The 16,275-nt window shown below is 40.3% G+C and overlaps 2 protein-coding genes across 2 annotated transcripts; both read left to right on the top strand.

Annotated features, from left to right (window-relative positions):
* Nucleotides 1-3,411: 3,411 nt before the first annotated feature.
* On the top strand, nt 3,412-7,966 carry LOC106514023 (olfactory receptor 1496). The gene is made up of 8 exons (XM_014003099.1): nt 3,412-3,557; nt 4,494-4,762; nt 4,846-4,969; nt 6,601-6,836; nt 6,930-7,107; nt 7,194-7,497; nt 7,676-7,764; nt 7,867-7,966. The coding sequence occupies exons 1-8, from the start codon at nt 3,412-3,414 to the stop codon at nt 7,964-7,966; spliced, it is 1,446 nt and encodes a 481-aa protein (XP_013858553.1).
* Nucleotides 7,967-12,356: 4,390 nt separating this feature from the next.
* LOC106514022 (olfactory receptor 6N1-like) lies at nt 12,357-13,635 on the top strand. The gene is made up of 4 exons (XM_014003097.1): nt 12,357-12,591; nt 12,685-12,862; nt 12,961-13,129; nt 13,588-13,635. The coding sequence occupies exons 1-4, from the start codon at nt 12,357-12,359 to the stop codon at nt 13,633-13,635; spliced, it is 630 nt and encodes a 209-aa protein (XP_013858551.1).
* The last annotated feature ends 2,640 nt before the right edge of the window (nt 13,636-16,275 follow it).

Here is a 16,275-nt window from a genome sequence, read left to right as displayed (position 1 = left end):
GTGAAACAGTTTTTAATGTGTAAAAATATTCAAGATAAATCTTTTTACATAAAAATGCTTCTCTGTGAAAAATGGGTTTAGAAAACATGAAAACTCTTTGAGTGGAAAAAAACTGAAGTTTTGTTGAACCAAAAKGACACCTTTAATACCCACTTCTTTGTGTTTATGTTTGAACTCTGTCAAAACCTGTCCATTGTGCCAGTAATGTCCAAATATTCTTTTTTTTTTTCATTCAGTGTTGGGCCCTGCCTTCGGTGGGTGGGATGGGTTCTTGCATGTTGAAACATTTCATCTTTTATCCAAAAGACTACTTCAGACTGAGGAGTTGCAGGCAAACTCAGTCTTATGAAAAATGCCTTTTTACAGTCAGTCAGTTTGTCTGTGGCATCCAAAACTGGTTCTTTACAAGCAAAAGGAGGACCATCAGCCYWATKATTGATAATAAGTAGCATGATAGTTGCTTGTTRTTCACACAAGGCTGAGGGATGCTCAATAACTGCATTATAAGAGGGGGGACAATCTGCCCATCAGGGGTGGAGGCCTCTGTGTCCAATTGTCCCATTGTCACAGTACTGTGAGTGTGAACTGAGTGTGAACAGCAAGCAACCATTAGGRCACTAACAATCGGTTKTTAGGCTGATAGTCRTGCTTTTGCATGTGAGCAAACAGTTTTTGGTGTTGCCAAAAAACTGSTTGATCCTCTTTGTTAAAGTATTGCTATATTACAAAAATGAGTTTGCCTGCAGCTCATCAGATTGTGAAGATCTGATGTCTCATGTCTTGTACTCTGTCTCCTTCTGATGTTTGTCTTCTGTCTTTCATGCTCATCTTGTTCCTCAGTCTCTTCTAGTTCTTTCTTGATCTTTCTCCCTCACCTGTTTGTACTTGTAATCATCGCAGCAGTCTCCACTTTCCACTTTCCCCGTCACTATATTACTGGCTCATTTCCGCCACTCCCTCGTCCGGTCATTGTTTGGTGTTCCATGTTCTCCTTGCATGCTCAAGAGCTCCTTGTTTGTTTTTGCTGTCACATCGACGTTTGCTTTAATTGAATTTTTTTATTCTTGAGCCCGCTCGTCTGCCTACATTTTGGGTCCGCCTCACCACCAAAACCTGTCAGAATGATCAGACCAGACCAGGGGCCTCATGTATCAACGGTGCGTATGCACAAAAACCTTCCATACGCCATTTTCCACTCAAATCTCCRGATGTATCAAAACTCAACTGAACGTGGAAATGTGCGCAGCCCCACGCCAACTCCAGGGCTGGTGTACGCACGTTTCTGTGGCTTTGGCTCCATTGGCGACACTTAGAGGTGATTCTGAGAAACTGCTCATGATGTGAAAATGATTATTGTTCACAGCAGAMACACGTGATTAAWAATTTTTACATCCACATGATTAACAATTATTACAACCACATGGACGCAATTAAATAAAAGRCGCGCAAAGTTGTGCCAAAAATACATTCAATAGGAACAGATTTAGCCTTACTGGAGGATATAATAAATRGTGTAACACGCAGAGCTTTTATTTATAAACAGATAKAATTTTCTGATGACGAGTGGCTCATCAGCCKTTGTGAGGAAAAATAATTTTTTAGTTTGGCACTGCTGCGCTCTGGGAGCGTGACGCAGCGAGTAGCCGCGTGCACGTGCAGCAGCAGCGATTGAACTGGGGTTCCACAGGAGCTTTCCAGAGGGAGCTGGCAGACCCATCGGGACCATGTCAGTCCAGTCCACCCAAAGCTGAGTCATGACCAATGGATTCGTCTCATCCAAATGGTTTTAAAGGCTGAGTTATGGTCGCGCTCTGGAGCGCGCACTCTCGCCAGCAGTGGTGTTTCATACTTTGCGTTTACGTTGTTGCAGATTTCTCCAAAATGACACGTGGAAGTACACTTTACAACTTGTGAAAATGTTGTAAATAGGAGAGCAAAAGCTGGACAGACAGACTGCGCACAAAGGCTGTGGCGCGCGCAGCGTTTGTGTGGACTCTCCAACATCACGTCATGTGAACTCTCTACTGAGAAGCAGAGACTCGTTTCTTCATATCAGCTATGAAATAAACTAAGATCTATGTTCTACCAAACATTTAAGTTCCTCTGTGTTTACAGTAATGGTAATAAACTCATGCGCAAAGTGATAAGCCGGTTGCGCAACACAGCAGTTTGCGTGCACACACACACAGACACACAATCACTCGTTCTTTGCATAATAAACATATTTTATTCCTATTTTTACTTAGGATTTTTCACACTCACTTTATAGTAAATTCATTATTTTTTATGACATTAGAAATCATTTCTGATCGCGCAGGGATCACTCAAACGTGTCCTTCACAAATGCAGGAAGTAATTTGCATCTGTTTAACATATATTAATGAAGGCGTGTCAGGGGAGGTGTCTTACCTGCGCTCAGTTCCACGTTAATTGTGATGTACGAAAGCAATGTGCATGGATTCCAGCGTACGCACAGTTTGATACATCTGGATTTTTTTGTGCGTACGCCGTTTTCTGGATTTGACCATACGCCATGTTTCAGTAAGAAATCCACGCAAGTCTTTGTACATGAGGCCCCAGGACCCAGCAGGTGGAGATTTGTTTGAGCCTTCCCCTGAGGAAGAGCTTCTTGTCCATAAGAGGACCCGTGCTTTTATAGATGTGGGAGACCTCTCCATGGACTTATGGGTCAGGTGGGTGGTGACGCAGGATTTTATAGACCTGTTTACCCAGCGCCCTCACCTGATCACCTCTCCGGGCATGTCAGAGCTTCTTTGGAAGGCTCTGCGAGATCGCAGGCTTCTCCAGGAGGCTCTCCTCTCCCCAACTGCTGGGACCCCCCGGCAAGCCGCCAGGGAACCGCTCTGCCAAGTCGCTAGGGTACCACTCCGCCTGGTCAACAGGATCCAGCTCCACCGAGCCACCTAGGTCGGAGAAGAGAGTCCCGACTTCCATCTCCCCAGGTACATCTCACCATCACCGCCGGAGGAGAGCAGCAGCGACTCCAGGGCCTTTCCCAGCTGCCCCACCATCCAGCTCCACTAAGCCGATGAGATCCAGCTCTGCTGAGCCAACAGGAACCTGCTCATCTGAGCTGTCAGGGGGCCACTCATCTGAGCTGTCAGGGGGTCACCCATCTGAGCCGACAGGGTCCCACTCTCATGAGAGGGTTTCTAATACCTCTTGTCCATGCTGTCTAGTGAGAGTCCCTAACACTTCACAACCATGTTCTCCAGAGTCACCTCTGAGGGGGGTCCCAGACACCTCTGCCTCCTGTGCCACCTCCGAGGGGGTCCCAGATGCCTCTTCCTCCAGTGCTGCTTCCCAGAGGGTACCTGAGGCCATTAACCACCAGTGCCCTCAAGAGGGCCGAAGCTCCTGAGGCCTGCTTCGGCGTCCTTATGGGAGGGGATGCTGCTGCCCAACCTGAACACTACGCCAGCTGCAGCCCTGCCTGAGCCCTCTAGGTCAGCTGCAGCCTGCACAGAGCTCTTCACACCTGCTGCAGCTCCAGCCAATCTCTCCATGTCTGCTGCAGCTTCTCTAGAGTTCACCTCGTCAGCTGCATTTTCACCTGGTTCCTCATCTACCAAGCTCCAGGTCCATCATTATTAACATCATCGTTGTTCTCTCTGCCTGGATCATCACCATCCCTGCCACCTGGGTCATCACCTCCACCATCTAGGCCTGGTTCCACATCGTCTTCATCTCCAGCCTTGTTGCTTGTTCTTGAGTGTCCAGTCCCAGAGTCTCCTGAGTCTTCTCTGGCCCCAGAGACACCCAAGTCACCTGCTCCAGTCCCAAATCCAGCCTCTGAAGTTTCAGACCCTGATTCATCATTCTCTGAGTACCCATTGTCACCATTATTTCCTGAGTCATCAGTTCCACCATCTTCATCCTCGCTTGTTCCATCATTTTCATCCTCACCTGGTCCATCGTCTGTGAGGATTTGTGTTTTCTGTTGTCTTGTGTCTACCTCCCTCTAGTGTTTCCTTATTATCATTACACCTCAGATGTTACCTATTACTTCCCTCCTTAGTCTTTTACTCACACCTGTCAGCAGTTCCCAATTAGTGTTTTCATCAGCTGTAGCTCATTTCCTCATTTCCTCTGTTTGTATACATTCTGGGTCAGCCTTCCACACACTCATTGGTTCATTGTTTAGTCTCCCTACCAACTGTTTGATGTTTCCTCATGTTCTTAGTTTTCTTGTTGTTTTGCTGCCTTGACAGCCTTTTGTTTTATGAAATAAATCATTTTTATTTTAAGCTCCTCACCTCCACCTGGATTTGGGTTCATTCCCTCATTTACATTGTAATATTGTCATCTTCATCCTCACCCACTCCATCCATTATCATCTTCATTACTGCTTGGTTCATCATCATTACCATCCTCAGATTCATCCCCTAGTCTCAAGTTTTCTGTGCCTTCCATTCCTGTTTCAATCCCCAAGTTTTCTGGTTCTACATCTGTTCCTGCACCCGAATCTTCAGTTTCCCCATCACAGAGTCTTCAGTCTCCCCAGCAGAGGACTCGTGGGCTGAGGACTCAGCCCACAAGTCCTCTGTCCTCAAATCAGAGCTGTTCACCTCCAAGTCTCCAATGTCCATGCTGACCCCTGAGCTTCTGGAGTTTGAGGATCCAGAGCCCAAGTGTTGTGAGTATCCTGAGTATCCAGAGTTCGAGTCTCCTGAGTCCGAGTGTTCTGAGTGTCCTGTGTTCGACTGTCCTGAGTTTGAGTATCCTGAGTTTAATTTCCCAAGTATCCTGAGTCTCCCGAGTATACCGAGAATCCCAAGTATCATGAGTCTGAGTATCTCAAGTTCCCTGAGTATCCTGAGCCAGAGCTAGCACCCAAGTTTCCTGAGCCTGATCCAGAGTCTCCTAAGCGTGATCCAGAGTTTCTTGAGCCTGATCCATCCAAAGTTTCCTCGGTCTACAGCAGCCTCCAAGTTTCCTGGGTCATCAGGTCAGACTGTTCCAGGGCCCCTGCCCCATCTAGGCTGAGCTTCGGGCACCATCCTGGGCTTCATCTTTGTCATGGCAAGGCTTGAGGCCAACCTCCAAAGCTCCAGCTCTGACCTCCCAAGTTCCTGCCTCACCTCGGCTGGGCCCCGGGCCGACATCCTGAGATCCTGCTATGCCTCAATTGGGCACCGAGCCGGCCTCAGGAGTCTCTGCCTTGCCTTGGCCAGGCCCTGGGCCAACCTCCTGAATTCCTGACTCACCTCGGCTGGGCCCCGGGCCGACCTCCTGAATTTCTGCTTCACCTCTGCCGGGCCCTGGCCGACCTCCTGAGTTCCTGTTTCACCTTGGCCAGACTTTGGGCCAACCTTATGAGCTTTGGCCTTACCCTGGATGCACCTGGGGTAATCATCAGAGATTTTTTTGTGTTTTGTTTTAGCTTCCCAAGACTTTCCTGTCAATTTTTGTTCCTTGCCTTTGTCATGTATTTTTTCTGCTTTGCCTGTTCTATCTTGTTTCTCATCTGTCTTGCGTTTTTTTGTCTCTTGCCCTCCATCCTGTTGTCAGTCTGAGCCCCCTCCTCCCTCTCGTGTTTGTGTTTCTAGGTTTCATCTAGTAACTATCTTTTCTTTGGTGGGGTACAGTGAGGATCTGGTGTCTCATGTCTTGTGCTCTGTCTCCTTCTGATGTTTGTCTTGTGTTTTTCATGCTCATCTTGTTCCTCAATCTCTTCTTGTTCTTTCTTGATCTTTCTCCCTCACCTGTTTGTACTTGTAAYCATCACAGCTGTCTCCACTTTCCACTTTCCCCGTCACTATATTACTGGCTTATTTCCTCCACTCCCTTGTATGATAATTGTTTGGTGTTCCATGTTCTCCTTGCATGCTCAAGAGTTCCTTGTTTGTTTTTGCCGCCACATCAACGTTTGCTTAAATAATGCTTTTTATTCTTGAGCCCGCTCGTCTGCCTGCAATTTGGGTTCACCTCTCCACCCAAACCTGTCTCAAACTGAAAAAAAATCTTTTGGACAAAAGACGAAACATTTCAACAATGAAGACCATGTCCAGAGGACCTGACTCAGCCTCTTTCAATTGTTACACATTGATTATTAAGACACCTAATCAATTTTCAGTGACATTCTCTGAACATTAACGTTTCAAACTTTGTGATTTTGGTGGAAAGACACTAAAACTTCATGTGCATTTCAGCTCTGTGAAGACAGCTCAGCTAATTTGATCAGATGCTATTTAGGACTCGTTGTCAATTTTGCTGTATTCTACCTAAATAGTGACCAGTGATTGTAAATTGTAGCTTACTGTACATGCTTGTCAGAGTTCCTAAAATAAATCATATTGTATGTCAGAACCGATGACGACAATAAAAAGTAAATGATTTGTTCTTAAAAAGTTTCTTCATCAACCTCAGAGAGCTAATTACTTTTATTCTTATGAGACAAAGTTGCATCAACAAACTACAATTCCTCTGTCACTGAAATCTAAACATACCTGAGTCTTGTTGTTCCGGTCTGTCTGTTAAGACCAGTGGATGAGGTGACCTGCTCAGAGTTCCTGTGTGTCACATTCAGTTGTTTGCTTCCTCTGTGCTGATAGATRATCTGCCTCACTCTGCCTGYAGTATGGTTCAAGTGGATGAAAACAGCACACAGGTGCAAGTGTCTGAGTTTTTTATTGTGGGCTTTCCAAGTCTGCAGCAGGAGTATTTTCACCTAGTGGCATGGTTCTTCTTCATCCTTTATGTGATCACAGTGGTGGGCAACATGGTCCTGGTTGTAGTTTTTGCTTTGGAGCCCAACCTTCAGAAGCCAATGTATATCAACATGGTGAGCCTGGCTCTCTCAGACATTGGTAAATGTTGTTTTTACCACAATAAAAGCTTTAGAAATTATACTTTATCATCTGTGTGTGAKGTRTGTTGTGTCTTAAACTGTTTCATTCTTGCTGCAGGTTTTACCACAGTTGCTTTACCAAAACTCATTGCTCGTTACTGGTGGTATGATGGGAGTATTGGCTTTCACACGTGCCATTTTCAAAGACACATGATCCATTATTTTGGAAGTTTAAACTCTCTGATYTTGCTGATCATGGCTGTGGACCGATACCTGGCCATCTGTTTTCCTCTCAKGTGGAAACAAAACTTGGATTTATTTGTTTTTGACATGAGAGCAATCGTACCATTCTCTCTTTTCCCTCTCACTTTTCTCTTTTCAGATATCCCGTGTTGATGACAATCCCAATTATGACAGTCCTCACGATCTTCTTCTGGGTCACAGCCCACATCTTTCCTGGAGTTGGCACCATCAACCTGATTCAGTTGTCTTTTTGTGGCCCCAGTCAAATCCTACAGGCCTTCTGTGACACTGGTTCTTTAGTTGCTTTAGTTTGTGGAGACTCAAGCTATGTGTACTCTGCCTCCTATGTATCAGCAATGACAATTCTTTATGTTCCTTTAGGCTTYATCATCTTTTCCTACTTTTGCATTGTTGTTACAGTCCTGCAGATGGTGAATGGACAGGTGAACGTCACCTCTTTTATTGTCCACAATGGAATATATTACATCTTTTACATTATTATATTTAAGCCCCATTTGAGTACAAAATTAAAAAATTCTTGTTTTATTTGAAAGAATGAATGGTTGATTTTATTTGGTCACATGTTTATGATAAATAACCGAAGTTTGTTGTCCTCCACAGGGAAGAAGAAAGACTTTTTCCACCTGCACTACTCAGGGATTTATCATTTCTGTCTACTACTTACCTCGCTTTTTTGTCTAYACTGCACCGTACATTCCTAATTTTAAAATGACAGCTGAGAGACGTATGGCTACAATCTTTTTCTACTCCTTTTTCCCTCCACTGGTGAACCCATTTGTCTACTGTTTCAGAACCAAAGAGATCCAGGAAATATTCAGGCATTGGATCCAGAAGCACAAGGCCTGTAAAACTAACCCTGGACTAAATGTCACTGTCCCTGCTGTACATTAATGCAGTTTATTCATTTTATTGTTGTTTTTAAAGCTACTCCGTTATTTTATGCTTTCAYTTATTGAAATTCACAAAGATATCCTCCCTTATTTTCTAAATCTTGTTTTTCTTTTGTCATTTTCTTTTCGTGTACAAATGAGCTTTAATGTACTTGACATGGGTTGTTTATTGTTACCTGGCTTTTTACACTTTGTGTAACTCTGCACTGTAACATTTAACAATTATTATTRTTGTCATTATTATTTTGTAAAGCTTCATAAAAAATATTTTATTATTATGCTGCTATTTTCAAACAGGAAAATATGAAAGAAGTTCTGAAATTTTCCATATTTAGAATAGGAATGCATAATAAATGTAAACTGTTGGAAGAATGTCTGATATTTATCAAATGAGGGTGGTGATACGTTTGTCTTCTTGCAAAATTGCTGGTATCAAAGTCTATGATCAAGTATAAAATGTTATAATATAAAAGTGTAACTGCCTGCTGTAAATAAAAACAAGTAAGGATGATTGGTTCAGATATTTTAAAGCACCAGCAAAACATGATATTTGCAAGTTACATAACATCACATTTATTTTTTAAATTCTATGAATTAAAGATTGTTGGAGATTAAAACCGAGTAAWGTCAAATTTTAAATCTAATTATTGCCATCAAGCTGGTTGTTAGAATTTGACAGTTTAAGCTAAATTCCAAATAAATGATATGTTCATTAGTATTTTGTGTATGAAATTTTATAAACAATTATAAATCATTATTATAACAGAAACTAAACCAACATGGTATATGTTTTTTGGTTTTTTTTGCATATGGTATTATAGAAACACTTCCGTCCGAAGTAAAATAAGTAAATAAAATAATGACACAAAGGCTGTGYACTTTTACAATGACAGAAAAAGATTTGATATTTTTTATTTTTATTTTTTGAATTTGGAGAATAGACCTGTTATAAAAATCTCATGAACAGGTTTGACCAGAAGATGGCATCAGCATGCAGTAAACATAAATTCCTGTCTAATCTGTGCAGGATTCTAATCTATAGGTTTTACCCATGTAATTCACAAAATATGTGAGTTTAATGTGGATTTAGACTAAATCATGTGTTGCTGCAGTTTGTTTGATTTTATCATATAGCTCTCAATTAAAACAAATTTGGGACATTTGGTAAAATATAAATTAAAACAATGCAATGATCTGCAAATCTCAAAAACCCATATTTTTTTCACAATTGAATATAGTAAATAATTCATTTTTTTAATTAGAAAAGTATATTTTTTTGGTAAAAGAAAAAGGTAGTTTTGAACTTGATGGCAGTAATAYGTCTAAAAAAAAGTTGTGTCAGCATCATGTTTATGTCCTCTCCTCTTTTAACAACAGTCTGTAAACATCTGGTGCAGTAGAGTCAAACTCATTTTCACCGAGGGTCACCTGAGCATTATGGTGGTCCTCAAMGAGCCAGTTGTAAATAACTTCAAGGTGTCGTGTTTAACTTTGACCAAACACAAAACATCACATTCTTCATCTCATTGCTATGTCTGAGCACCGCTAACAAACAAAAATGAGGTCTACATGGTATTTCTTGCATAGAAACAGTGTTTTAACACATCTTCTTATAAACACTGAAAAGTACCTAATATATGACTGACTAAATGTATAATAAATATTATTAAAAGTAACAGTAAGAGTTTTACTCACTTTTGAGCTGTAGGCGGTTTTAATGAAGCAAAAAATACATTTTACACGTTGAATTTGTGAGTTCATTATTATTTATGTGGAAATCCAGAACTTTAATTTGCTCCAAGGGGATTTCCTGTTCGCACAATTAACCGGACAACAACTGACGAACATTTTGTTCTGTTATAAAATTTTCAATACTACACAACTTAGAGTGTATTGATGTTGTTCAGCTGTTTTGCCACACACAAAAAAAAGATATTTGCTAACCAGAAGGTCGTCATCACAATTTCACGTGTTTCGCTGGCTGCTGGCTACTGGCTACTTTTTAACCCTGTGCTCCTTCCTATGGATGCCGTCAATTCACTAGTAAAATAATCAACATGCAGTTTATGGTCAAAGCTAGCTTTGAAGCAGCATATGTTTATTTTAAGACAATAATACACATTTGAAGCTCTTGCCGGGCAACATAAAATGTTGTGATGGACCACATTTGGCATGATCTAAGAYCTCATGAGGAGGATTTTACCCCCCAAAAAATAACATTATTATAATGTAAAGTGGTATCATTTTCTTTTTCCAGCACATGAACTGTGTGAATTTTAACTATTTTTTCACTTGAATATATTGTTATTGTATAATAGTCCTTAATTCAATCAATAAATAAATAAATAAAATAAAATAAAATAAATACAAATAAAATAAGGTAAAATAAAATAAAATTCCAAGTGGGCAAAGTTATTTGTGAAACCCAAAAACATTTATGATTTTTATCTTTTAGAATAATGCCAATGTATGATGTAAATTTCTAAACCTGATGTTAAAATATTTTTAAGCAACACAGTTTTATAAAATTATCAGCTACTGAGCACAGTTTGGACCTAGTCCACACATGATAATGGCTTTATTTATTTAACAGTTAAATGCATTGTTTTAAAAGTTATCAAATTAGAAAAAAAATACAGCCACCTACATGACTACCATCCTCCTCCCAGTCACGTTGTTCTCCAGACGTAGGTTCCAGTGAGGATGAGGATGATGCACCAGTAGAAAATAATGTCAGTTTCTGACACTTGGCTGAATTTGCTTGTAGAGGCGTTTTCATTTTTTATCAATTTTTGTTCTCCTCCCTTAGGTTTATTCTCCATTTTTACTCTTCTTATTTTTATTTGTCATTTTCTTCTTCTTACTACTTCCTCTTCTTCAGCAAACTTTTCTTCTTCGGTCTTTGTTGGTGGTTGGTAAACAATGAATTGGTGCATTATCGCCATCTACTGGTATGAGCGCAACTACACAACTTTTTGTCCTCGCTGCCTGCGCCGGCTAAGGGATGCACCGGCCCACCGGGAAAAGTCCCGGTACTCCCAATGGCCAGTCTGCCCCTGTTTGTCTTATAATCCCCTCTACTGATGCTGCAGCCAAGGATGTGCCTCTTTTCACTCACGTCTGTATTTTTGTCAGTGTTTTTGCTTTGAGGCCAGTGTAATGGACATTTTTCAAAAGGCGCAGGTTCTGTGAGCAGTGTGGGTGTTTTTGTTTCACAGTATGGGCCAGCCCTAGCCAATTTGTCGCCCTAGTCAAGATTGCAGGTGGTGCCCCCTTCTGCAGATTTCAAAAATTCACTGCTGATTTACAAATATTCACACACTAAACTAAATAGTTTTGTCTTTGATATCATTTTTTACCTTTAGAAACCAGGTTGTCCGATTAAAATGGCAATATAATTCACTTGAAACAGAATATCAGAAGTCTACCTCATACCTGCAAAYGTTTGCTGACAGCAACGAGGAACACCTGTTCATGTTAATGAGCAGCTGTGGACTGACACAGTTCTAGGGGGGTCCATGGGTATACTCCTCAGAATATTTAGTAAATAATGTATTCTAAACTATGGATTTTACAGCGATTTCAAGAGCATTTTACTAAATTCTTTGGATTCATAAAACAACATCAAATCAGCATTTATTAAGGTAGAAGACCGAAAACCAGATTTTAACCTGAACTTGAATGAATCAATATGGGACACAGCATTAATTGGCCAAATAAATTACATTTCTGTATTTTATGGGACGGATGGCAACCCTGTTAGCTAACCAGGATGATGTCATCATCCTGCAACAAACGCCATTGCTAACCACTACTAACGCTGCTAACACTGCTGAAGTTTGTATTTACAATCTGAATTAAACATGTGTTCATTGAAAACAATAAGGATGGTACCTGAGGTCTGGCAGTTTAAATAAAAGTAGAGTTTGGGCACCGGCCATGACCGCAAGACAGGTCTCGAGTACTAAAACACTGTCTTCTAAAAAGTGACCAATGATTTTAAATCGTAGCTTTATATATTCAAATGGATGTACTTATACAACACATTTACTCAAATAAGTGATAATAAATGTCAGAAACCGATGGTGATTATTGATCTCACTAAGACTGGGTTCCTTTAGCCAACAACAATGATAACAATTTTAATTTGTCCTTCAAAAGTTTCTTCAGGTTTAGAGAGTTAATTACTTYYATTCCTCTGAGACAAAGTTGMAACAACAAACTCTACAATTTGTTTTTCAATACAAYTTGAATATACCTGACTCCTGTTGTTCCTGTCTGTGTGTTAAGWCCAGTGKATGAKGTAAGACCTGCTCAGAGTTCCTGTGTGTCACATTCAGTTGTTTGCYTCCTCTGTGCTGATAGATRATCTGCCTCACTCTGCCTGCAGKATGGTTCAAGTRGATCAAAACAGCACACAGGTGCAAGTGTCTGAGTTTTTTATTGTGGGCTTTCCAAGTCTCCAGCAGGAGTATTTTCATCTAGTGGCATGGTTCTTCTTCATCCTTTATGTGATCACAGTGGTGGGCAACATGGTCCTGGTTGTAGTTTTTGCTCTGGAGCCCAACCTTCAGAAGCCAATGTATATCAACATGGTGAGCCTGGCTCTCTCAGACATTGGTAAATGTTGTTTTTACCACAACAAAAACTTTAGAAGTTATACTTTATCATATGTGTGTGATGTGTGTTTTGTCTTAAAATGTTTCATTCTTGCTGCAGGTTTTACCACAGTTGCTTTACCAAAACTCATTGTGCGTTACTGGTGGAATGATGGGACTATTGGTTTTTACACATGTCACTTTCAAAAGCACATGATCCATTATTTTGGAAGTTTAAACTCTTTGATTTTGCTGACCATGGCTGTGGACCGATACCTGGCCATCTGCTTTCCTCTCAGGTTGAAAAACAAAATTTGGAATTATTCAAATCTAACTTCAAGAATATGAGAGAAATTACTTTGTTCGATTATTTTCTTTCTCACTCTTCTCTCCTCAGATACCCCATGTTGATGACAATCCCAACCATGATGGTCCTGACRGTTCTCTGCTGGGTCACGGCTCACATCTTTCCWGGCATCAACACCATCAACCTGATTCAGATGCCATTTTGTGGTCCCAATCAAATTCTACAGGCCTTCTGTGACAATGGGACTTTACTTGCTTTAGTTTGTGGGGATATAGGTTATGTGCAGAAATCTACATATATCATAGCAATGTTTATTCTTTATGTTCCTTTAGGMTTCATCATTTTCTCCTATGTTTGCATTGTTGTTACAGTCTTACAGATGGTCAATRGACAGGTAAAAGTAATCWATTTTAATGTAATGTATGTCTTGCATAAACATGAGGTTAAACAATCAAGTTTTATGATTCAAAATACAAGAAATGTTGCTTTTGTTTTTATGTTAACCTCAGTCTGTTCTTGTCCACAGGGCAGAAAGAAGACTTTTTCCACCTGTGCCACTCAGGGATTTATCATTTCTGTCTACTACTTACCTCGCTTTTTTGTCTACACTGCACCGTACATTCCTAATTTTAACCTGACGCCTGAGAAACGTATGGCCACAGTTTTTTTCTACACCTTTTTCCCTCCGCTGGTAAACCCGTTTGTCTACTGTTTCAGAACCAAAGAGATCCAGGAAATATTCAGGTGCTGGATCCAGAAATATAAGRCTTTTAAGACTAACCCTGGACTAAATRTAGCTGTCCYKGCACATTAACAAGATTCATCTATTTTATTGAATAAATAATAATTTTGGGGCTTTCTATTCAACACCCAGCCTACAAATACTGATTGTTGTACAGATTAGCCAGAAGATGGCAGCATGCTCAATGTTTTTGGTAAAAGAAAAGTCACTTAAAGCAGTGAGAATCCTTTCCAGTTTAATCTTTGCACRTTTTATTTTACTTATGTCAAACACACAAACCTGTGAACTGCATGTTTGTATGAAGCATTTTTACTGGGTCTGTTCATGTTGGTTCATTTTATTTATGTCCAACAGTATGCTGTGGCAAGAGTAAAATAAAACCTTAAAAATTGTCACTAGCACATTTTCATTATTTACAGTAGCTCACTTTTTGTGTGTTAAAACATTTCCACTAACATTGAATTGTTATTTAGGTCACTGTTCTTACATTTTGCACATATTTTCCTAAATGTTACGTTTAAATGGTAAATAATGTACATATGAAAATATTAATTCCTAAATGTAAATGTTTGAAGGGAAATGTAAAAGTTAAATCTTAAAAGTTGTGGTTTCTGGTTCTTCAGAGAACATACTTTCTGACGTGGGATCACTCAAGAAAGGTTCAAATGTATCCCAAGTTGCTATTTTCCAAAACTTATATTGTATAATATTGCTGCTATTTTTCATTATTATTACAACAAAATAAAATGTTCTTAAGRCCAACTGTAAATGGCGTGAAACAGTGTTGTGATGACGTGCAGACATGGGTGTGACAGAAGCATTTCGAGGTTTTTAGACCGAGGCCAATTTCAAGGTGTTATGATACAAAGTCAAATTAATTTTTGAATTTTACAAATTAACAGCCTTTTTATTAGAACTGAAGGTGACATTGTCMCTTTATTTTGGTATAGAATTGAACTATGTGCCTGATAAACACATAATATAGTCAATGTTTTTATCTTTATGTTTAATTAGTTAAAAAATAAAATAAAATGCCGAAGAATTAAACACTCTAGGGGTTAAATAAATAATTTCAATTTAATAATCAGTTGTAGTACATTATGGTTTTGGAGAATCATCATTATATTTGACTGAAGGGGTACTAGTGGTATGATAAAATGGCTCARGGACACTCGTGTCTCAATTCATGGGCTGGGTCCTCATGCGTGCGCATTTGTCGGCTGCATACGTCACTGCCCCACGCTGAGTACTGTCCCAATTCAAAAGCTCCTCATCATGCGGCCGAGGACTGCGGCCGACAAACTCTGCCTCTCCAAGCTTGGATGCTCCAGTCTTTGTAGATGTCATTCTTTCCCGCCAATTTGGAAGCCTTAACATACTTGAAAACTCACCAAACCTTACCCAAAATTATCCCCCGGTGAAAATCGCATGATTCCATTGGAATATTTAATGGGCCTGGCCAAATGACTCGACAGATCCACCTAAATTGAGATAGAGGAACTGGTAAGTCCTAGAGAGCTGAAATTTGGAACATAGGTAGATCTCCCCAAATCAAGAAAAAAAGTCTCTTGGAGGTATGCCCTAAAGCCAACAGGAAGTCATCCATTTTGGGACAAAAGTCAGTGTTTGGCTAAGTTTCACTTTTACTCACCTCAAACTTTTGTGAACTCCTCCTAGGGATTTTGACCTATCGGCTTCAAACTTGGTAAGTACGCTTTTAAGACATGGGGGATTAAAATTTATCAAAACTGTGAGTTTTTGAGCATGCTAAGGGGGCGCGGCTAGGCCTGGAAAATGACCTTCTCGCCAACATATTCAAAATGCTGTAACTTTCACATAGAATGTCTGAACCACACCAAACTCACTGTGAGTCATCCCTGTGGGAGGCTTGATGATACCATGTGGTCAATTGCTGACATCATTGTAGCCACGCCCCCTGAGGACAGGAAGTGACCTTTTTTTGCTTGGAAAGGTCCATCTCTGACCAGCTTGACCCAATCAACATAAAATTGTGTCAGAACACAGATGGTCTGACTTGGTTTCGAACACCAGTACAAGAAGTACTGTAGCACCCCCTACAGTACTTCAAAAAGTCGGCCCCAAGCCATGCTTTGACTGGCAGTTATGAAATTCAGCACACATCTGTAATGTATCAGGACCTACAAAAAATTCTCTTGGAGCCATGGCCCAAACACCACAGAAAGTCAGCCATCTTGGATCCAAGCTGCCATTTTGTCTCTTTTCCTGTACAGGTTTCTGAGCAAACTCCTCCTACAGCTTTCAACTTACAGACTTCAAATGTCCCAATTCAAAGGTTCCTCATCAAGCTGCTGAGGAATGCAGCCGACAAACTCTTGAAATCTGAGGATGCATTTATGTATCCTCACCGGCCAAGGAAATCCCAGGATCCAATGTGCGGGCAGCAAAATATACAAAGAAACAAAGATGGTGGAGTTTTTATTTTTTTTTAATGAGTCGGCGTAGTTTGGAAATGCACCATGGACTGAAGGATTTGCTTTTAAAAGTAAGTTTAGCTACTAAGTTGATGAAATTTATGCTTCAATAAGATGTTAAAAAATGCAACTACAAGTTACGATAATAAAGTCATAATATTATGAGAATAAAGTCATAAAAATACAAGATTAAAGTCATAATATTATGAG

The sequence above is a fragment of the Austrofundulus limnaeus genome, unplaced genomic scaffold, assembly GCF_001266775.1.
Source record: "Austrofundulus limnaeus strain Quisiro unplaced genomic scaffold, Austrofundulus_limnaeus-1.0 Scaffold17, whole genome shotgun sequence".
In the NCBI taxonomy this organism is placed as follows: Eukaryota; Metazoa; Chordata; class Actinopteri; order Cyprinodontiformes; family Rivulidae; genus Austrofundulus; species Austrofundulus limnaeus.
Note: the sequence above shows the minus strand (reverse complement) of the source record. Positions and strands in the feature narration are given on the sequence as shown.